The sequence below is a fragment of the Aspergillus oryzae genome, chromosome 8, assembly GCF_000184455.2.
Source record: "Aspergillus oryzae RIB40 DNA, chromosome 8".
NCBI classification, from domain to species: domain Eukaryota; kingdom Fungi; phylum Ascomycota; class Eurotiomycetes; order Eurotiales; family Aspergillaceae; genus Aspergillus; species Aspergillus oryzae.
Genome location: NC_036442.1, coordinates 2,010,041 through 2,031,912, shown reverse-complemented (window position 1 = coordinate 2,031,912; position 21,872 = coordinate 2,010,041). Strand labels below are relative to the sequence as shown.

The following is a 21,872-nucleotide window of genomic DNA, read 5'->3' as shown; positions in this document are numbered from 1 at the left end:
CGATTCTATCCCCTATGGTACGTATAATAGATAAACTATCAGAGAGGCTCTAATCCAAGTCAACATACAGCATGGCTTCTGCCGCGGGTTGCTGTCGTTGTCCACTCAGGAAGTGCAGATCAGAGCGCCCTGGCCTTACAATATGGAAAACCAAGCGTGGTGATCCCGCATACAGCAGAGCATGTCTTCCCCGAGAACGGAATATTTAGCATTTCAAGTACATTAACCTTTCCTAGTCAGTTATCAAGAGGCATAAAACTTTCAAATATCGGTGCAGCAGCTGCACCGCTTATGAGCAACATGTTTTCTCCCGACGCACTATACCAGGCATTAGAGTTTTGCCTCCGTCCGGATGTTCAAGAATCAACTCGTGCTGTTCAGAAGCAGGTCCATAATGAATCAGGTCTTGAGAGCGCCATTAAAGCCTTTTATCGTTGGTTACCACCGCAGGTCCAAAAATGCGACATCACGAACCAGAACTTAGCTATGTATCAGATCTGGAATAAGCCATCAATGAGGATCTCCCCCGAAGTAGCAGCAGTTCTGCTGGAAGAGCAGCTCATAAAACAAACCGATATTGTGCTGTAAGTGAGCTTACTTCTTTGCGAATCGAACTACAGCATATTGAATTTTGACTGCGGTGATTTGTAGAATTACCCGCCAAGTTTACAATATCCAATGCGAAAGCTCAAGACCTATCGAAGGTATCGCAAGGGATCATTGGAAAAGAGTCACTATTGCTGCAAAGAGCATCGTTACGGCCTCGGATCTGGTCAGCATGCTGCCCGGGATGCAACGAAAGGTGAGATTATTCGTTAATTGGCTGGCCGTTCATATGATTAACAAGACAACGATAGAGCGACGACAGCAGTGTAGAGAAACCAAAAAGAAAAAATCTGACCAAAGACGTTGGTATCGATGCTGCAAGGTTCTTTTGGAACATTGCTCTGCTTCCCTTCACTAGTGAGCTTCTTCAACACCGTTTTTTCTACTCATTGATGTCTTACTGATTTTCTATTGAAGGCACTGCACTGGTCATTAATACTGTTGCATATGGTGTGAAAGGGGTCCGGGGAAGTAAGACACGGGATGAAGAGAGCGCTGCAACCGATATAGTAGCATCTTATGACGTATGAGATAGTTCTGCATTTTCTATAAGACATGGCCACTGACCGTGTCTGTATAGGAGTCCGAGCTCCCGCAGAGCGACAGCGCTCGCATTAATGAAACGCGCCAACGCCCATCCATGATGCAGGATTCTGGTATAATACACCGCGCTACAGGACTGAGGAAGCAGTCTAATTTAAATGCAAGCGATTTCTCCACGGGTGAGGAAATCAAGAGACATACGTACATGTGCCCGAGCGATGCTGACAGACAACAGAACCAAACACAGAGAATAAACGCAAGGAGTTACCTTCATCTGTTCAAACCAGTCGAATTCAAGCGAGGGATGAAGAGCATGCGGAAGCTATCTGTCGCAGACACCTTGATCGTGGGTTCAGGAGTCCGAGGCTCAAGTGTCCGGACTTCAGGAAGCTGGTGATTGACAAATACCAGAGCTGAAGCTCAACCTATACAGCTGAACAGTTCTGTCAGCAAGTTGCGCACCATAATCATATGCCTCATTAGCAGACTGTGAGACGACGAGAAGATGGCCCTCGTCTTAACGAATTACCCCCATATTGGGACTGAACCTCCTAACTACCAACGCTCTTCATACAACCACCCGACCAATACCAGATCTTCCATTCTAATAACGGTCGCGTCCCCAACAAAATATCCAAAGCATAAAGTGGCCACTCCGTAGCATTCATAAAGCCATCTGGCCCCGAATAAAGCCGTACTAATTGTATGATGTTGTGTATAAAGGCGACAATGAAGAAGTCCTGAAGCACAAGATAGTATTGCTCAAACCTGGGCTTCATATGAACATTGTTCCCGGGCTGGCATTGATGATCATTATGGGACGCCGTATTACCGAGCAATATAAAAGTCCAAAAAAGAAGTCGAATAATGAAAACAGCTCTCAAGAGTTTATGACCGGCATGGACCTCATGCTCAGCAGTTGCGACTTCCATAAAAGCCGCAAGACTCATAAGAAGAAAGAGGACGGTATTGAGCGCGAAGTAGAGTGGTCGTGCGATCCACGGAGGGACGAAACGTTTGGGTTTGTATGTTTTTGTGAATTCGGTGCTGGATAGGCAGATGGTGAACATGATCAGGGCTGGACCCCAGAGGAGGAGCAGTTTCTGTGCTGCCCAGGACAATTTGTCGTGTATGTCCCAGGAGGAGATGAGACGGGCTCCACAGCCCATTGCTTGGGCTATGAAGAAGCTGTTAGTTTTGCTAGAGAAGGAGGTGGTTATGGTAACGTACCGAGGCATCCTAGGACCATAAAGCTACCGTCCCATGCCTCTTTTGAGACTACTCGAAACGCGTGTATGCCTGCTAGTACGGTGTAAACGCCTACACCGATGATTGCGAAAGGTACGTCAGGTGTGTATGGGTAGTATGCTGTGGAATTCATGGTTGTGAGCAAGCGGGGGGTTGGGTTTGGAGTGAAAGTGAGGCTTGAAGTTGTTTGAATTGCCGGTTTCCTGTGAAAGAGAGTGATTGATATTGTGAGTAAAGAGAGAAGGAAGTTAGAAGTTGAACTTCTGCTGTATCTTACTTTCTTGGTGTGCGCTTCTGGACTATAGGCAATCACGAAGTCTGATGTCGTGATTATCATGTAGGGACATGGCGGGTAATAGAATAAAAGGGTCAGACTGGTTCCTTCCGACGGAGGAACTGAGGTGGCTGTCACAGACGTCAGCTTAAGCTGTTGAGAAAGACTTGGGAACTGAGGTTGACATCTGCAAGAGTAGACAAACAAGTCAACTTAGGAGTAGATGTAAAATATGGTGCTTTCAGAGGTTATAAAATAGTTACCTTAAAGGGTCACGTATGCGTATAAGGAATAGATCTGACAATTATCTGACCCTTACAGGTAAACAGAATCCACCATTTGTTAGTCATTCACATTGACCTGGGAGTTCCAATCTAGCTTGTTGAGATAGTAAATAGATCAGAGTATCAGCTAATTGAGCAGAATAATGTTATCACTCTGGATTTGACTCCGAGATACATTTAGTGGTGACAGCCAAGTGACTGTCCAACATCTGTAGCATTTGCTTACTTTCCAGCACCCAGTCCACTTCAGCTGTCTTGATATCAAGGAATATCACTTTCGCGGCATAATTGCTGGTCCGACAATGCTATTACAAGAGGTTATCTGGCCTCACCCAGTTTCACTCACTTGAGTTGATCCTCTCCGATGACCATTGTAGTCAGTAGAATTAGGGTCGCGTTTAATACCAACAAGATAAATACGATTTCACTAGCATAATTTCTCGGAGGAGGTCTAAATGCTTTCTACGGAGGTTCTTTGAAGACGACACTATATCTAGCCAAGTAAGATTCAACAAAGCACGGACTAGCTCAATCGATGCATTCATTTGGAGGTTGGCAAGCTGGTAGTGATCAGCCGGAACTCTCTGCCCTGGTGCTCTTTGTCTGCCACATTAGATTCATCTTTGCTGCCATCCTGTAAGGGAGCTAACCTGGCCTTTTCTGTAATACCATAGTGTTCAAGCAAAATGGCTTCAAAGCTAAAGCAAAAGGAAAAAGAGAAGAAACTCTTGCAGAGTAAATAGAAATTACAGAGTAAATATCCGGCTACCGTGGGTAACTGATGCTGCTCGACTCATCATCCATAATCCCAGTTAATTCATAGTCCACACGAGCTCCGCTTCGAGAACGCTACTAGCGGCCATAGAATTCTGCTTTATGAGACCGGGCCAAAGGCTGATTCTCACCTTGGTCGCTGGACCATCCACTCCTCCAGCAAATGTCATGGAGGTTGTGGAGAAACACTCCCCGCATTTGCTGCGATAGAAGTAGAACAGATTTTGTTGTCGGCTTAGAACGGTTTTGAAATTAGAGCATTTTTGTAAAAGCTCTCGAAGCTGACGTTTTCGTTGCGTTTCTTGGGTAGATGAAAACGTGCTAAACCGCTCCTCAATAGAGGTTATGATATGTGTAAAGAGAGCCTCTTGGTCGTCTTTTGTGATTTGCTCTATGGCATCACATGTAACCTCCCGCCAATCATGGCACGTTCCTTCAGGATCTGATAGTCGTTAGCATGCTGGGTACAGGAGAGGAAGTCATCACGCACGCGTCTTCCCAACGCCAGCCTTAATGAACTCGATGATCTGGCCCCATGGATCATCCGGTAGTCCAAAGTAGAATGGGGAAAAGATTGAATCGTATATCATCTCTGTGACACACCCTTGGATCCAAGCTCGGCACTGAAGAGAACTGCGCGGAAATTGGACGTCAGGCTGCCCTAGACCAGCAAGTCGCTTGACATCCTTGAAATTAGACTGGATCCACAATTCCAGATTTTGGTTTAGAATACGCATTTTGTCAAGTACTTGTATATCCTCTAAGCTTTCCCGTCTCATCTGAAGTGAATTTATCTTGTTGTATAGTTTTGTCAACTCCTCATGGTGCAGCCTATCAGCCTTGGAAGCATCCTCACGTCCTTGAGATACCAGGTCATGCAGCCGTCGAATCTTCTCTGAGTCCACTAAATGTCTTTGGTATAGCTCCCTTGCCTGGCTTTTTAGGTATTGATTTTCCTTGTCTCTAGTTAGAGGTGGTTTTTTCATTTCAATAGTTCTGGGTACAGACATAATAAAGGCCCGTCAATCTACGACGCTGAATGTCAATTTGCGATTGACTTGTCTGGTCATCTTCCGAGCCTAACTATGTTAGATACAAGTACAGTGTAAGCAAGCACAAAACTAACCGGTATGGCCATCGCTTTTTCGGGGACTGGCGTGTCCCGTCCAATAATCGAAAGACAAAAGGGACATCCCGAAGAAAAGTCACACGGCGTGGTTCTTGGTGAATGATTTAGGTGTATGAGATAGTTCATCGATTCGCGGTGGAAAATGAATGACGCGCTACAGTCGTCAGCATAAGCTATGTGGATCATTATGACAGATCCGTTTCGTGAATATAAGAAGGCTTCGAAAAGCTCGGTTATTGTACGGATGATCAAATTCAAGACACACACTTTCTCATTCCTACTTGTATCTTAAACGACATCATGGCGCGTGGACCTTCTATTGTCGTTGGTCTTGATTTCGGTACAACGTTCAGTGGGTATGCAGAGATGGTCCTCTTCCATTATGGTAAATGGTAACAAGAACAAATTGTCAGAATTGCTTGGGCACTTGAGGGGTCTGTCGATGAACTTGAAGTCATCTCAGCCTGGCCAGGTGGAGGCAACAGTGAGCGACTCCGAGCTATCTGCGATACTTATGCTAAGCCATCACAGGAACCTCCGTTAAAGTCCCATCTGTTATATCTTATGATGGTCAGAGAACATATTGGGGGTATCAGGTCCGTCCGTTTACAGAAGCCTTTCGAGGTGTCAAGTTATTGCTTGACGAGAGCCAGGAAACCAAGTATACACCCTCTTTGGCTTCAAAGGTGCTCTTGGGAAAACGTAAAACGAACGCGGTGCAAGTGGTGGCAGACTACTTAAAGTACCTTGTTGAATATGCTAAGTCGGTCCTTCAAAGACGATTTGGTATTCCCGCTAAAGATATGGACTTGCGATTTACACTCACCGTCCCGGCTGTCTGGTCTGATACGGCCAAAGATAGGACTCTGAATGCCGCAATACAAGCAGACATCCGGCCCCAGGATATTACTCTAGTTTCCGAGCCGGAAGCCGCCGCTCTTTACACATTGCGCTCCATCCAAAGCAACTCAATGGCGGTTAGTAACTCCGTTGAACGACTTTGTATGCAGATGTCTTATTTCTGTAGCAAAATGACGTATTCATCGTTTGCGATGCTGGAGGGGGCACAGTGGTAAGGCGACATCTTATCTATCATAATACCTATGCTAAAAAGAGGCAGGATTTGATTTCATATCAAATCAAAACCCTTGAGCCCCTCGCTCTGGTAGAGGTGACTGAAGGAACAGGTATTGACTCTCCCAGATAAAAGCTAACCAACACCTAACACCATTAATCCAAATTTAGGGCGCATCTGTGGATCAATGCTTCTAGATCAGAGGTTTGAGAAACTTCTCCGAGATAGAATGAGTGTGAACTACGCCACACTGTCAAGCAAGTCCAAAGAAGCCGCGCTATCTTACTGGCAAGACCGAGTGAAGCCTAACTACACTGGAAAATATGACAATGATTATGCAGATGTTGACTACTTCATTCCTCTTCCGGGAGTTGCCGACAATCCCAAGATTCCGATTGAAGATGGGTTTTTTCAACTCAGTAGGTACGTACGTGCGATGCAACATGCACCCAGATCTAGACATCCCGTTATTCAGAATGTCGGTACGAGAACACTGACATACAAGCAGTGACGACGTTGAAGATATCTTTGAGCCCATCGTTCATGACGTCGAGGAGCTTATTGCAGAGCAGGTGGCAGGCATAACGAAACTCGGATTTGTTACTAAGGTCATTCTCAATAGCTAATCAGAAATAAACTAGCTAATCTATAACAGGCCATCGTTCTTGTTGGCGGGTTCGGCTCTTCTATTTACCTTCTTCACCGTTTGCAAAAGAAGAACCCAACTGTGACAGTTCTCCAACCACCAAATGCGTAGGTCCAACAAGCCCAATACACAATTAAACTACTTGCTGACGTATCCAGATGGTCCGCGGTTGTAAGGTATGTTTCTGCTGACAGAAAAATATTAGAAAGTTGGTTGCTGATGAGTTGATCAAGCGGTGCTGTTTATCGTGGACTAGAGGGCAATCAAGTTGAGTGCCGGGTTGCCCGTCGACATTACGGGATTGAATATTCAGCAGGGTACATTCCATATACCCATAATGCCGAAGACGCATATTGGGATCCATTAGAGGAAAGGTACAAGGCCAATCGGATGACTTGGTATATCCAAAAGGTGCCGGCAGCATTTCTTACACTCTTGCGGTATCGAGTACACACTGACCAAAGGTATCAAGTCCTCTAAAATCTGCGAAAATGACCCGATCAAGATGGATTTCTATCACACAGTTCGGGTAAAAGACGCCAAAGAAGCTCTGTCTTATCCTGTGGATCTCCATATCTGCAATGACACACATGCGCCAGAGGTCAAGAATAACAGTAAGTCTGTATGAGGAAAACACCGTCCTTCCTAACTTACGAGGCAAAGGGACTATGAGATTATGTACGTTGCATTCCCATCTCGGCAAAATCCCTCGAAAGCTGTTTGAGAGGAAGCGCAACTCTCGAGGCGTCGAGTATTTCAAAATACCATTCAAGCTTGTCATGATTCCCACATCGGCCTCTCTGCTTTTTGAACTTGAATTTGAGGGAGTGCAATATGGATACGTTCGATCAAAATATTAAGACTATCAGTTTTCAGTGTCAAACCGGTTGCTTTCTATCTAGTCTTTTGCTACCGGGATGTTATAGTTTCTATCAAAAATGAATTAATAGTTCACTACATTTATCAATTGAATAGCTCAGCATGACATTCCCTAGTCTTAGTGTTTGCCAATGGATCGTAATAATCTGCCAAAGAGATATCGGCCTGGTATGATCATGTTCTAGAACTTTCTAAATGGCCGTAAACCTAGACTTGGAGGTACGAGTGCGGTGTTCAGCCGAATGACAAGGCAAAGGTATGAAGCAAAAGGTCTTCTGCACCGCACAAAGGCGTCACCATTGACCCTGGAATTAATTCACCAATTCCAAATATATTTTTGAGCGTCATTCTAGCACAACCCTAAGATTATAAGATTCGGATGAACCTTCGGTTAGTTCTTCTGCCGTTAAGTGGACACCCGAGCCGAATGAAGTCGGGCATCGGCCGATGTGCGAACTATACTGGGATGATGTATGGGACCTTAATCTCGCACTTCATACGTGATAAGCCTCGCTCTCCTGGTACAGCGTAGCCGAGGTAACATGAAGAGGGGTCTACTGAGAGAGGCGACGGCTTTCGCTCAGTGATTCTAAGGCAATTCGTGCATTGTATCGTCTATTTACTATGTTCTGGGGATAGATCATGGTGTCTAAGACCTAGATTACCTCTCATTGACAAGGCGATTGCATGGCTAGACATTTGGTGTATTCTAATGGATTCATAGTATCCCGATCACTCAATTGAAAAAGAATAAAAGAGCGAAAGGAGCTCGCAAGTAGCTAAAGATATTTATGTGCTATCTATACTTTATACAAATGAAATCAAGGGTATCTCCCAGTTGACTTCAGCATATCCATACACCTTTCCACAGCCTTCTGCATTTCATTCGTAGCCTCCTCCAGCAAAGTCGTCAATGGCACCCTCCCAGCCTTCTCCCTCTGAACACGCACGTACTCATTATTCAACACCTTGTTGATATTGATCTTGGAAACACCGCACTCAATGCACTTGGAAAAGATCTCCTCCGTAAAGGGATCTGCTCCATGCAGCACCAACCGGACGTTATCTCCAACCGTATCATGAATGCGCTGCAATCGGTCATACTCCAACTGAATACCACGGGGCCCATACTCGCCATGAACATTTCCAAACGCAGGCGCCAACCAATTAATCCCCGTATTCACGAACTCAATACTCTCCTCCGGCGTAGTTAACAACCCTTCCAAGTCCGCCGTATCCGCGACTCCATCTTCTCCGCCCTCGATCCGTCCCGGCTCCGCTTCCGTCGCAATCCCCCGCTCATTACAATAAGCGACTAGCTCTCTCGTGAGTGCGAGGTTCTTCTCCTTCTCGTAATGTGACATGTCAACCATGATACTATCGAATCCACCCAGGTCCGCAGCGTAACGGATGATTTCCGGTGTTTGCGCGTGATCCATGTGCACGGTGATCGGGACGGAAGCCTTGCGCGCGGCCTCGGCGGCGGCGTGTACGAGGAGTCCGTCGGCGTAGTGAACGGCCCATGGGAAGAGGAGGATCATGGCTGGTGAGCGCTTTGCTTCTGCGGCCCGGACGGTGGCGAGAATACCCTCGAGATTGTAGCAGCACATTGCTGGGACGCCATAGTGGTTTGAGGCGGCGTGGTTGAGGATATCGAGGGCGCGGTTGTTGGAGAGAGACATCTTTAGTGACCTTTTGCTTGTGTCTCTATTGAAAGGGATCAATTAAGGTAAGACAAGTGATTACGAAAGGCCAGACAACGGAACAATGGGTTTATTATATGTATTGTCGCAAAGCATACGAAAGTCGAAGGGAAGTTGAACCCCCACTCGCTCCGAACCCCGACCCCGGAGTTCCTCCGACTGACGTCAGGGTCCATGTGTCTAAATTCTGTGCCTGAATTGCTGCTCGTATAACCATAACATAATCTGAACTCGGTATCTCACACAACAAAAAACGCTGAAATTAATCCTTTCCGAACACTTTGATCACACTGGTCGCACCCTCGGCTCCAAGCCCATGTCTCCGAGCAGTAAAGAGCACATTCAGCGCCGCATTACCCAAATGCAATGGACAGTGAAGATCCCTAGCTTGTTGTACTACTGCTTCTAATTTTGCGATCGCTTCGTCCACTGTTTGTGATCCGGCTGGTGCCTCCTCGCCGATCTGTCCCTTGATCATTTCCAAACCCTTTGTGATGAACACCTTACTGGCGCCTGCCGCGGCGCTGACAAGATCGTAGAACTGCGCGAGATCGACCTTGAGGTATCGCGCAAAGGCCACAGCTTCTGCAGCAGCGACAAGGTTGACACCCTGCATCAGGTCGAGGACCAGCTGTAGCGCAGCGCTCTGGTCTTCCGCAGATGCTGTCACAGAAGCGATAGGAGTGGTAAAGTATTGGCGCACCATGGCCGAGTCATCCTTCGTTCCATAGCCCTGTAGTAAAGCAGAGAGATAGATTTGTTCAGCCGTGGTGCAGAGGGGTGTCGGGAACCGGTGCTGACGGGCAGAGGAAGTGATAATACCCTGTACAATCGTCAGCATTCTCCTCTAATACTCAACATTTCCGATAATGAGGTGCGAACTCACCGCATCCTTCAAAATAATAGTCAGCGCACTAGCACCCGGGTTCCAGTCCTCCTCCACCATGCGCGGGAACCGATTCTCATGCATCCACGTCCAGGCATCAGATCCAATGATGTTATCCGCCGCCTGGCGCGCATCCAGACCCAATTGTGCCGCCAAACCCATGGCCTCGCTGGCCCCGAGGATGTGGATAGCTGCCAGAACCTGATGTACCATCTTCATGTTACTACCTGCTCCAATACCTCCGGGAACAAGGTATAGTTTGCTTGGGGCGGACATGGTCTGTAGCAGGTCGCGACCGCTTTCAAGTGCTTTGTCTGTACCGCCTGCCATGATGGAGAGTGTTCCATCGGCGGCGCGCTTGGCTCCGCCCGAGACAGGGCTATCGATGAAAAGGATATCGCCGCGGCCACGGGATTGTAGTTCTGCTGCGACGGACTGGGCGTAGGAAGCGGGGACGGTAGAGCAAAGCAGGAGAGTAGCATTTTGGGGGAGGTCTAGACTTCATTGTTAGTACTTTACGAAAATGCTTGTTATGATATAGGGATACTATAGCAAGGCTAAAAGGGGGTAAATACATTGTACGATGCCTTCATCGCCGAACAGGACTGATTGCACCTGAGGCGCAGATGCAACCATGCACACGTAAAAGGACTTCCCCTCTGCAGACTCCCGCAATGATGACGCGGGACGACCCCCGGCTGCCTGGAATCGTTGTACAGAAGCAGGGAATACGTCAAAGCCGTGGACAGTGTAACCCTCGTGGACGAGGTGAGTGGCCATGCCGAAGCCCATGGCCCCTAGGCCGACGAAGCCAATGGTAGGTTTGGACATGGTGAATTTTGAGTGAAGAGTAGATAGTCCTGAATTATTCAACGGTCTTTGTGAGAATACTCGTATATCGCATGGGACTTCCAGCGGTTAATAAAGAGGCACAATCCAATCGGGTGTTGCTTTCATGGCCGACGGCTTCAAGTGGGATGATCGTGGGGGTTCGGAGTTGAGCCGATGTCTCTTGTTGTGTCGTGACTTTTGGCTAATGTCCAGGAATATACCCGGTTCCACTTCGGACGGCTCGTATAGATCGGGGCTTTTTTGGATTTCACAGTTTCTTTCAATTGTTCAATGAAGGGGTCAATTCATTCATGTGAATACTACCTATTATTGTTTAAAGAGCACTGAGACCTCTCGATTGTCGCCTTCTCTATCCCTCATATATCATTGCGCTTTCTTATATATCAACACAGTGCCTCCTACTCTCTATAATGCGAAATTCATACCTCGTATCTGAGCTGGACTCTCTTTGCTTCTGATAAAGGCAGGGTATCACTATACCTACCGATCGATCTCGTTCAGCAAATACTATCAGATCCCGGAGGCTGCAGAGCATACTATGCACATGCTGATTTTCACTTCGCCGTCAATGGATATCGATTTAGACAAGCTTATGAACAAAGAACATCGATCATACGGTGGTTGCGCCAGCAAGGAAACATACGTGTCTCTACGCGAATCCCGGTGGTCTTTCAGATACAACCACGCTTACACTTTTGGCCGGATATAGAGTGTTCATAGATGTCTTCCACGACTATCACACCAAAGAGGACATATTCCATCCTGAATGAAGGTATACGTCTCCACCACTGCTCAATGCATTACTGGCAAGACAGACATTTGCTTCGCAAGTCCCAACAAGAAGAGACAGAAAAGCCTACGCAGGATGATATCGAGGCCATCAAGCAAGATAAGAATTTGTTCCGACAAGCGGTACAGATGTTGTCCGAGCACCTTGCTCACACTGCAAGAAATATTATTCGTACCGACCGAGTCGAGGACTCAGACACTGTCCGCAAGTATGACGCCGAGACAAAGGACGGTACCATCACATCCCGTGGCATTGTTCTGATTGCAGACGAGGATAGCCAATACTTAGAGACTGAGGTGCAGGTTCCTGTCATTGTTCGCAAAAGAGGGTTGACATCAAAGGAATAATTCGATTTGGAGACGGGTTCCACCATTTATGCTCAGGTCTCGTAAACCGAATTGGATGGAAACGACCACTAGCAGAATGTGCTCATGCCATTGTGTACCATGTCCGATATCCACGTGCACGGTAAAGGGCCTTCTGTATAGGCAGCCGGGCGATGCCATTGGACCATATCCTGATTTAAGTTCATACCGTACTGCGGTAAATTGCGACATTGACATCCACTTCGCCAGGTACACACTCTCTGGCAAGCAGACAAGACTGTCCTCCATACAGTGACTCCAACACGCAAACTCGATGAGCTCGAAATACTCTAGCCTGCTCAAAGCAAACCAAGCCGAGGTGTTGCCTATGTTCAATGACAAATCGAATCGAGAGTGTAGAGTCAAACACTCAACGAGAATCTTACTCTTAAGTTATGTGATTGGGTAGTTTGAACGAAAAGTATTGGTTCTTTATTGTATAAAACATTCAACAGCATCATCGCCAGTGCACATTTCACTCAAAATGGTAGGGCGATCGGCAGTTGCCTCCGCGTAATCCAAGACTCAGGGTTGCATGATGAGCGTATTAGAATGAATATTCCCAAGTGATCTGAAAATGATGTACTGGAAACTCCATGCATGTGCCTGGATTAATTTATCCGGCCGTTCTGATTTGTCGATTACGCCACAACTCCTGCCGGCACGACGGCCCGCCCAATAACCAAGCAGCAATCCGGGGTGGGGAGCCTTAGCCATGGTCCAGGCTCCGAGCTTTCGAGCTCGACCAGGTCGTCGCCACTTCCAACCTTGCAACTTGTCACCCCACACTTATTCTTTTCTTTTTTTACAACTACACCACAATGTTCGCGCTTCTTGTTGTTTTCACACATCCATGCTGTGGCTCGGTTCGTCGGTATGCTGTCCGCAAAAGACTCTTCTCCTCTTCTCCATCGGCGGGGGAAACATGAGCGGCGAAACGAGCTTATTCGTGAGAGAGAGGTGCACCAGTATGGCCATTCTCACCATTCGTTCGAGCCCCAGTACTTATCTAACATCGTTAATTGTTATAGGTACCTCCCACCCCATAATCCCTCGTCCGAAAAGGCTTCATCATCAGATATCCTGACCAATCTTGCTCAGCTGACTGCACTTCAACTGGGCGCCGATTGTGCCGTTATCTCTCTATGTGATCGCAAGACCCAGTATGTCCTGGCTGAGACACCCTCGGTCGCTCGCAGCAAGCGCGAACGGCATCGTGACCACACCGCGCCGTGTGATCACGCTATGGTTGCGTTTATCGAAGAGAATAGTGATTGGTTCTTGGTCGCGGATCTTGCGCAGGATTCACGATTTGATGCATATTGGTCAACACTCCCCCGGAATTGCTCTTATCTTGCAGTCCCGGTTCGAACTTCAGCTGGCGTCGTCATTGGAATTATCGAGTCATATGGGAGCGCCCAACGCGATGAGTTAGATGATGAACAGTCACGGCTTCTCCAAGATCGGGCAGGTACTGTGCTGGACCATCTGGCGACATTGCGAACGATGCGCGAAGAGCATCGTGGCGAGAGAATGATTAAGGCGTTAGGTGCCTTCATGGAAGGGAAATCGGATATTGACGAATGGTTCGTCTCCAGCCTCCCTGGACGGCAACCTCCTATCTTGGAATCATCTAGATCTCTTGACCCTGCGACTTCCATCCACTTTGCCAACAGTCAGAAGACACTAGATATACCCCCGTCCCATATCCCTCAAACCGAACTAGGCATACCATTACGCGGTCGTCGAAATTCCTATCGCTCCCGATCGCCCCCACGCAGAGCACGGGGAGGGTCTCTAACTTCCGAAGAGACGTATTCGGTTCTCCACAGGGCATCGGTTTTAATCAGGCAAGCGCTGGACGTGGATGGCGTTGCATTTCTGGATATCAGTACGTTTAATCAGGAGCGCCATGGTCTTTCATCTAAAGCGTCGAGCAATTCACGGTCCCGATCCCCGGGTATGGCCGAGCACGAAAGCTCGACGGGCCATGTATTGGGCTGTTCCACAGTTCAGGGTGACAGTCGGGATATAACTGTTCCGGCGTCACTTTTGGGAAACATGGTCCACCGGTATGGCAGGGGTGGTATTTTCCATCTTGATGAAGACAAGCTTTCGCCTTTGAGCGACGGGTATTCGTCCGATATCGATGGATCTTGCTCTTCGCTAGAAGATATGGCGTCGAGTTACTATGGCATTGACAGGCGTCAGATCTCTCAGGCGTTCTCCGATGCGACCAGCATTGCATTTTTCCCTCTTTGGGATTTTCAACAAAACCGCTGGTTTGCGGGTTGTTTCGTCTGGACCCAAGACCCCGGGCGTCTCTTTGCTGAGTCCACAGATCTAACGTATCTTGCGGCGTTCAATAACAGCGTCATGGCAGAAGTTTCCCGTCTAGACCTGCGAGCCGCGGATCGCGAGAAGGCTGACTTCATCTCGTCGGTATCACATGAGTGGCGGTCTCCCCTACATGGCATACTCACTATGCTTGACATTCTCCAGGAAACTAAGGTGACGAATGTCCAACGGTCTTTGATTGACATAACCATGAACTGCGGGAAAACTCTCCTTGACACGGTCAATCATGTCCTAGATTATGCCAAAATCAATAGCCTTCTTGGACCAACGACGCACGATCGAACGCTAGAGAATGCCGAAATGCCTCAAGGTTCCCAGCTTAATGCTCCTGCTTTAATCGAACATGTGAATATGGCTACCTTGGTCGAAGAGGTGGCCGAAGCACTACTCGCTAGTCAGGACTACATGGGCCGCAATGCGGAGGCCCTTTTCTCTGCCACAAAACAAACGGCCGATCGGCCTTTTCGCGAGTCAAATATCCCCAATTCTGTTCCTAGGGCAATCTTTGCGATCGTGGATATCGAATGTCGAGAAGGCTGGGAATGCCGTGTCTCCGCTGGTGCCTGGAGGCGAATTGTACTGAATCTCCTTGGTAACGCCCTGAAGTTCACGCCGTCTGGATTTGTTCAGGTAAAGCTGAGACATGAGATGGTGAAGGTCGGACACGATACCCTGCCGGCTATTCTCCTCCAAATAAGCGATTCGGGACGGGGAATTTCACCCGACTTTACATTTTCAAACCTCTACACGCCATTCCAGCAGGAAGATTCTCTCTCGCCAGGCATTGGTGTTGGACTCAATGTAGTCTATCGCATCGTAGATTCCATGCGTGGACTGATAGACCTAAAGAGCGAACCTAACCGGGGAACGGTGGTGAGCGTCCTCCTGCCTATAACCCCAGCCTCACGACCGTCCTCACCTTCCATTCCTTATGGGAACCTACGCGAGAAATTGCAAGGGAAAACGATATCTCTATTTCCCAACAGCTCCGAATATGGAGACCTGAAGATAGAACCGGACATCTTCAATACAATGTTGCTGAGCATGGAGACGATGATCACTCAGTGGTTTGGAGTGCGTGTTCTTACGCCCAATGAACGGGATCATGAACATCCGGACATTTTCATCATTACTGAGCATGAATACCGCTATGGTGAGGCAAAAGAAAGCGCGGCCACTTATTCTAGGAGGTCGAAGGCCCGGAAAAATCCAAAAACATCGTTTCCCAAGATTGTCCTCTGCACGCATGCCCATAGTTGGTTCAATCAACCCCGAGATCCCTCGGAGCCAGTGGTCTTTCTTCAGCAGCCGATTGCCCCTAAGACTTTAGCTTCTGCATTGATGAGCTGTATTGAACACCGGTCTCAGTTGCGGGATGCGGGTGACAACAGAGTGCACGAATCAACCACAGCCACCCTTGACGAAATGTGCCAGCGCCGATTGCAAATCACCACATCTAAATCGCCAGAAGACAAAAAACAAGACGACAAAGAGTCAGATGGAAGAAATTCGGTTGTTCATGGACCAGAACCTACAAAAAAGCAAAACTCGGTATCGTCTAATCCAGAGGATCCAATTGCACCATGTAAGGTTCTCCTTGTCGAGGACAACGATCTGAACCTCAAGGTATGAAATTATTGATGCCCTGTGTACTACCTTGTTGACTGTGAGGCCAGATTCTACAAACTACCATGAAAAAAGCCGGGTTTGCTTATGAAAGTGCTGTCAACGGGCTTGAGGCAGTACAGAAAGCGGAGAGCGAGACCTTTCAAGCAATTATCATGGGTAAGTGAGCACTCCTCCATCTTCTAGCCCATATATTTACTAGTCAAGATCTCTCCATGCCGGTCATGGATGGTGTAACCGCGTCTCGAAAGATACGCGAGTATGAAGATAATAATTCCTTGCGTCCAGTGACGATTATCGCTTTGACTGCAGTCGATACCCCGGCCATGAAGAGAGATGCAATGCGGAGTGGTATAGACGTCTTTCTCACGAAGCCAGCCAATATGAATCGGCTAAAAGAGATTATATCTTCGCTGGGAACCTAATTGTTTCTCGAAAGCTCATAGCTCACAATCCGAGACACGGCGTGATGTGGGCTATGGGCTGGATGCACCAGTTGTACCTGGTTGGGCCCTCTATGATCCAAGGTCGGGAATATTGACATAGCGCCTTTTGTGGTCCTTGGCACAATTCATATGAGTACTTTGAGACTCCATCAGCTAATCCCGAGTATGACCCCTTGGATCCACCTTGGATCCACAATCGTCATGATCGAATATTATTGGTTGGGATCTAGGATGATTCATAATTAATCATCCCCGCATATCCAGTGTCGTTCGGCTTATATATCACGACAAGAACAGTCACTCCCTTCAGAGGCACTAGCCTCTCGCATCATGGATTCATTACATGTAAAGCTGAACTTCCTGGGTCAGCTGCCTGCCCTCAGGATCTACACGCAAATCTGCCTCTGCTTTCCGTTCGATGCCTCATCTGATCACGAGATAGTCAGGACCCTAGAGAATGGCCTCGAAAGACTGTCCACCAATTTCCCGTGGGTAGCAGGCCAGATAGTCAGTGAAGGCAGCAGCCACAACAATCCTGGCACATTCATGATCAAAGCACTGGGGAAGACTCCACCACTGGTTGTGAAAGACTTCCGTCATGATCCCGACGTTCCGACCATGGACGATTTGAGACGCGCCGACTTTCCCTTTCGGATGTTAGACGAGAACATCATTGCTCCTCGGAAAACCTTGCCAAGCCCTGACGAAGATATTATCTCACCGGCCTTTCTTGTCCAGGCTAATTTTATTCACGGCGGCCTGGTCCTCACTCTTGTTGGCCATCATAGCACAATGGACATGACTGGTCAGGGACAGGTTATCCACCTTCTCTCGAAGGCATGTCGTGGGGATACATATACAGGATTGGAGCTAGAGTCAGGGAACTTAGTGGAGGGTCATCTCGTTCCCCTCCTAGATGGCTCGTATGGACTCGGGCCGGAGCTTGACCGTCAAATAATCAGGCCGGGAGCCCAGCAGTCATCTGTGCTTCTCCCAAAGTCCACTTGGTCATACTTTTCGTTCAACAAATCTTCGCTCGCTAAACTAAAATTGCTTGCTGAACAGTCGAAAGCATCAGAATTCATCTCGACTGATGATGCACTGAGCGCCTTCGTTTGGCAGTCGGTGCTTCGTGCTCGCCTGAAGCGGCTATCACCAGCTCACAACACAACATTTGGCCGTGCTGTTGACGTACGGAAATACTTTGGCATCCCTCCGACATACACCGGTCTCATGCAAAACATGGTATACCACACCGATACAGTACAAGATCTACTCGATAAACCTTTAGGTATCATTGCCTCACAACTCAGAATGGCAATAGACCCGCAGACGTCTTCTTTAAGGTCTCGCACCCGCACGCTAGCGACATACATTGAGTCTCTCGTAGACAAATCGTCCATCTCCTTCGGAGCGAGTTTCAATCCCTCGACGGATATTATGATTAGCTCGTGGGCAAGTGTCAACTGCTATGAATTAGACTTCGGATTCGGCCTTGGAAAGCCGGAGGCTGTGCGACGACCGCAATTCACTCCGGTTGAAGGGTTGATTTATTTCATGCCCAAGAGGTCTGATGGCGAGATTGCTGTTGCTGTCTCGTTACAGGAGGAGGATATGGCGCGGTTGGCGGCGGATGAAGAGTTTACGAAGTTTGGCAAATATATCCCTTAGACAAATAGATATACCCTTGATAAAGGTACACGATAAATACGTTATGTTCAGCTATTTATTTATCTAGACCACCTATCCCGAAAATAACCAGCTCGATAGCCGTCTACCCATGACTATAATTATTTAAGAAGGCTATGCCAACGTTTAAAGTGTGCACACTGTCTCCTTTCCATGGCCTGGTCATAAAGGATAGTCAAAACGGAGTAGAATAGAATCTCGAATCCACAAAAAAAAAAAAAAATAATAATAAAAATAAAAATAAAAATAAAAAAAGAAAAAAAAAATTGAAAAAGAAAAAAGAAAGAAAGAAAGGACCAAGGAACTCGTCGCTAGGAGTTCCAGTGGAGCTCGATTAACTTGACCAAACAAGCAGCCACCGCATCATCCATTTCCCCTGGCAGAACTTTTGAATGTTCCATGACGTCGAACATTGAAAAGTGTATACTTTGCGTAGTCAGCATACCAATAGATACAGCTCTTAAAGGTCCTACAAAAATCTACAATGATCAATACTCCCAAGTCGTAATACACACTCAGCACTTCTCACGTCAAAAAACCCCCATTTGACAGAGATAAGAGGGGTATAACTATCGCCAAAACACCACTTCCCATCTACGAAGTCAAGGCGGTCTCGCTAGCCTGCCTCCCCGACCGCCTTCCCATTCAATACGTACGATAATTTCTGCCTAGCTCAGTGGAATTCCCGCCGACCGTGGAAAGGGTTTTCTTTACTCGCAGACTGCGATATGAATAACTCCATAAAAAAAACTTGTCTAAATCTAGAAATTTACCGGATCGTACTTTATATAGCGGGGTAGTTATATAATTTATTACCAAGAGAACTAATCGCTTTCGAGGGCAGAATAAGAGTCGAAAGTTTATCATCAGAAAGATACAGGATCCGATAGCTCAGCTCATGGAGTGTTCAAAACTAGGGTTTTAGCCCTTGGTTGTTGACGGATGTGGTATAGTGTGTTTTTGGGTGTTGGTCTATGGTTGTGAGGGTATCGGCGGTACATGCATGGACTATTTTGGATCCCAAATAAGAGTAAGAGGGAACCCATGATGAGGTGCAGTATAAGGTATGAGAGCTGAAGCAGGCAAAAGTTCAAAGAAAATCGGTCCACCATGTTTTTGGGAGAAATGAGGTTGCAAAGAGCTATATATATATCTCTCTCTCGGTATAAATGTTATAGTACACCCAGAAAAATCCGCTTTCCAACCTCCTTCGAGATAGACGTGTTCAACATGGCTCTAGTGTGACAAGGGTAGATACAGGTAGCGCTTTTTACCGATCGTACTGCTAACATGACGCCTATCAGGGACATGCTTCGTATAGCGGCAACGAAGGAGGGCCTGATCACCCGGTCTTTGTGTTGGTAAGGAGTGATCGGCAACTGCTTCAGGTATTTGCGGCTGCATTGACGGATATAGTACGCGACAGGTCCGAGGTCTTGACGGTCTAGGAGGTGCAGTGTGTCTATTATATAGAAGTTTGGATGTTGATTTCAGTCTGCGTGAGGGCATCATAGAACATATGAGTTGAGCACTCTGCCTGACTAAACAGCAATACAAAACGATGACCTACCTCATCCAGTATACGTCAGTGGTCTTGGATGATGAATGAGATCCACTGTATCCGTCTGATCAAAATACATCATGGTGATAATGGAGACAATTCCCAGGTCATTCCATAGGAGTTAACGCGTATGCACGATGAAGGGCTGCCTACAACTAGGCGAGGGGCTCATCGAGAGCATGAGAGCTGAGCATGGGAAGGCTATTCCAGACCTCTCAGAAGACTAACGAGTACCCTACTCCTAGCCTAGGTGCCCTGACAATGTCCGTTATTAGTGAGCAGGAGAGTGTAAACTAGATATCCAGGGTAGAGAAAGGTCGAGATGAGTAGTGTGGGTCTTCGGATTCCCCGTCTATGACCCAAACGGGCTTGCACACAATGCCAGAACAAGCAACCGAGCAAAGAGGATTCAGCATACTAAATAGTTTTGCGAGCGGACATTAGGTTTAAGAAAGCCAGGTGACGGGTTTCACGTTGCACGGCAAATGCAGAAAAACAGCGAATGGATATTCAGCGTAAGCACTTATCTCCCATGATTGAGGAGGGTCAAGCTAATATTATGAATTTTCCGGCCGCAAACGTAATAGCAAGCCATCTGTGTACCTCTTTAGGTAAATACAAAACTGTACAGAGGGATAATTACGGGCTAATCATGTGCTACCACGAAGTCCCTCAATGCCGGGAAGGTTGGAAGAGGGCTCATTGGCCGCTCTCTGAGCATAAACCAAAAGTGTTTTCTTGTTACGGAATTTTGGGGATAAGACGTTTGACTGAAGAAGGCGGTTGAATATCTACAAGTTATGGTTTACTTTCTTTCTTTTTAAGAATATGGGGTCTTAGGCACAAGCAAACGTTTGGGTTCGTGGCGCGTTTAGCTTTAACCATCGAGATGGACAACCTAGATGGGGAGTGTAACAGACCGACATGGCGAAAAGGAGACATGTTACGAGAGCTACGAGTGCTAGCTACCCGGAAAATATAGGCATGACCGGGAATCGCTAACTTGGCAGGTAAATGTGGACCCAGGCCCAGTCTTTGGTCGTGTATTCATGTCTGTTTTTTGAGATAGGATAGCACCCGAAGAACAGACTAAAAGCGAGCCATTACGGCCACCCATGCATACGGATGCCAGAGGACCGGTGCTATGGTCTGTGTAACAACTACTTTGGCTCTTTATCGCTCCGGGTCTCGACTGTAACGAGCCTGGGCAGACAGACAAACTTTGTTGCATAGGGAAGCTTCCGCTACCTTTTATTAGGAATCGCGACGTCATTAGGTCCATCGCCCTGGTATGCCTATGTTAAACTGTTTGCCAGTCGAGCACAGGTAGCTGTATATGAGGTTGAACGACCTCCATGGGCCTGCATACGACTTTAAGCTTCTTATAAATTTGGACGAGAAAGTAGAGGAACAGTACGGTAATGTACGTTACCGCAGACTGAGTCAATTGGTCGCATTGACCTGGTAGCTGGAAAGATGATGGGATAAAAGAGGGGAAGAGGTTAAGTTGAGATGCCAGGGATCTTTGGCCGTCGAAGCCACTCACGTTAACTGCTTTCTGAAATGCGAGTCGTCAATTGGAGAGTGAACATCAGAGCACCGCCACGATTTATGGGTTGTCGCATACTAGCCTACATCACGTCGTCCGGTCCCCTGCAAAGATACATCCTGCGGTACGACATAAAAAAGGAGATCGAATTGACGATTCACTTTGGCGAGCAACCTTTCTGATCTTAGGTAGGGGGGTGGTGAGCAAACCCAGTTAATGCACACCTGCGTAGGCGCTCGACCAATTATTCCGACTTATACGTGCATTAGCGAGTTTCATCCCAAGTGTCAGAGGTGGCTGCTGATGTAGGTGTAGTTTGTCTCAGCGGTCCTACCAACATTTGGGGCACTCAGCTACTCCCATAGGCGGACCTACGGTGCCTGATGGCGTGCGGAATTCTCAAATGTCGGCCAGGGTTTAGCCCGGTCTGTGGTATATATAACGCACTGTAGAGACGGTTGAAATCAGAAGTTGTACTGCCCAGCTGAAGCATTGCTAATGGCGTGGACTCCAGAGACTATCATCGCTTTAGTTACCCTCCTTGTAACAAGTCCTTCAACATTCTTAATCGTATGGAAGTACATCAGAA

The 21,872-nt window shown here is 47.4% G+C and overlaps 8 protein-coding genes across 8 annotated transcripts; 4 read left to right on the top strand and 4 right to left on the bottom strand.

The window, feature by feature from the left end:
• Nucleotides 1-300: 300 nt before the first annotated feature.
• AO090010000510 (uncharacterized protein) lies at nucleotides 301-1,546 on the top strand (the record flags this gene model as incomplete). Its single annotated transcript, XM_023233619.1, has 5 exons — nucleotides 301-584; nucleotides 652-802; nucleotides 858-963; nucleotides 1,066-1,130; nucleotides 1,187-1,546. 5 exons carry the CDS (start codon nucleotides 301-303, stop codon nucleotides 1,544-1,546), a joined length of 966 nt encoding a protein of 321 aa, XP_023094210.1.
• A 154-nt stretch (nucleotides 1,547-1,700) lies between these two features.
• On the bottom strand, nucleotides 1,701-2,318 carry AO090010000511 (uncharacterized protein; the record flags this gene model as incomplete). Its single annotated transcript, XM_001827439.3, has 1 exon — nucleotides 1,701-2,318. The coding sequence occupies one exon, from the start codon at nucleotides 2,316-2,318 to the stop codon at nucleotides 1,701-1,703; it is 618 nt and encodes a 205-aa protein (XP_001827491.3).
• Nucleotides 2,319-4,211: 1,893 nt separating this feature from the next.
• On the bottom strand, nucleotides 4,212-4,739 carry AO090010000512 (uncharacterized protein; the record flags this gene model as incomplete). Its single annotated transcript, XM_001827440.1, has 1 exon — nucleotides 4,212-4,739. One exon carries the CDS (start codon nucleotides 4,737-4,739, stop codon nucleotides 4,212-4,214), a length of 528 nt encoding a protein of 175 aa, XP_001827492.1.
• A 419-nt stretch (nucleotides 4,740-5,158) lies between these two features.
• AO090010000513 (Hsp70 family protein) lies at nucleotides 5,159-7,059 on the top strand (the record flags this gene model as incomplete). Its single annotated transcript, XM_023233617.1, has 9 exons — nucleotides 5,159-5,243; nucleotides 5,331-5,342; nucleotides 5,390-5,835; nucleotides 5,886-6,045; nucleotides 6,104-6,356; nucleotides 6,442-6,541; nucleotides 6,589-6,660; nucleotides 6,691-6,755; nucleotides 6,813-7,059. 9 exons carry the CDS (start codon nucleotides 5,159-5,161, stop codon nucleotides 7,057-7,059), a joined length of 1,440 nt encoding a protein of 479 aa, XP_023094211.1.
• Nucleotides 7,060-8,279: 1,220 nt separating this feature from the next.
• On the bottom strand, nucleotides 8,280-9,140 carry AO090010000514 (class II fructose-bisphosphate aldolase; the record flags this gene model as incomplete). Its single annotated transcript, XM_001827442.1, has 1 exon — nucleotides 8,280-9,140. One exon carries the CDS (start codon nucleotides 9,138-9,140, stop codon nucleotides 8,280-8,282), a length of 861 nt encoding a protein of 286 aa, XP_001827494.1.
• Nucleotides 9,141-9,566: 426 nt separating this feature from the next.
• On the bottom strand, nucleotides 9,567-10,878 carry AO090010000515 (NAD(P)-dependent oxidoreductase; the record flags this gene model as incomplete). Its single annotated transcript, XM_023233616.1, has 4 exons — nucleotides 9,567-9,590; nucleotides 9,865-9,984; nucleotides 10,048-10,541; nucleotides 10,623-10,878. 4 exons carry the CDS (start codon nucleotides 10,876-10,878, stop codon nucleotides 9,567-9,569), a joined length of 894 nt encoding a protein of 297 aa, XP_023094212.1.
• Nucleotides 10,879-12,930: 2,052 nt separating this feature from the next.
• AO090010000516 (uncharacterized protein) lies at nucleotides 12,931-16,044 on the top strand (the record flags this gene model as incomplete). The annotated part of the gene is made up of 1 exon (XM_001827444.3): nucleotides 12,931-16,044. One exon carries the CDS (start codon nucleotides 12,931-12,933, stop codon nucleotides 16,042-16,044), a length of 3,114 nt encoding a protein of 1,037 aa, XP_001827496.3.
• Nucleotides 16,045-16,814: 770 nt separating this feature from the next.
• On the top strand, nucleotides 16,815-18,155 carry AO090010000517 (uncharacterized protein; the record flags this gene model as incomplete). The annotated part of the gene is made up of 1 exon (XM_001827445.3): nucleotides 16,815-18,155. One exon carries the CDS (start codon nucleotides 16,815-16,817, stop codon nucleotides 18,153-18,155), a length of 1,341 nt encoding a protein of 446 aa, XP_001827497.1.
• Between the last annotated feature and the right edge of the window lie 3,717 nt (nucleotides 18,156-21,872).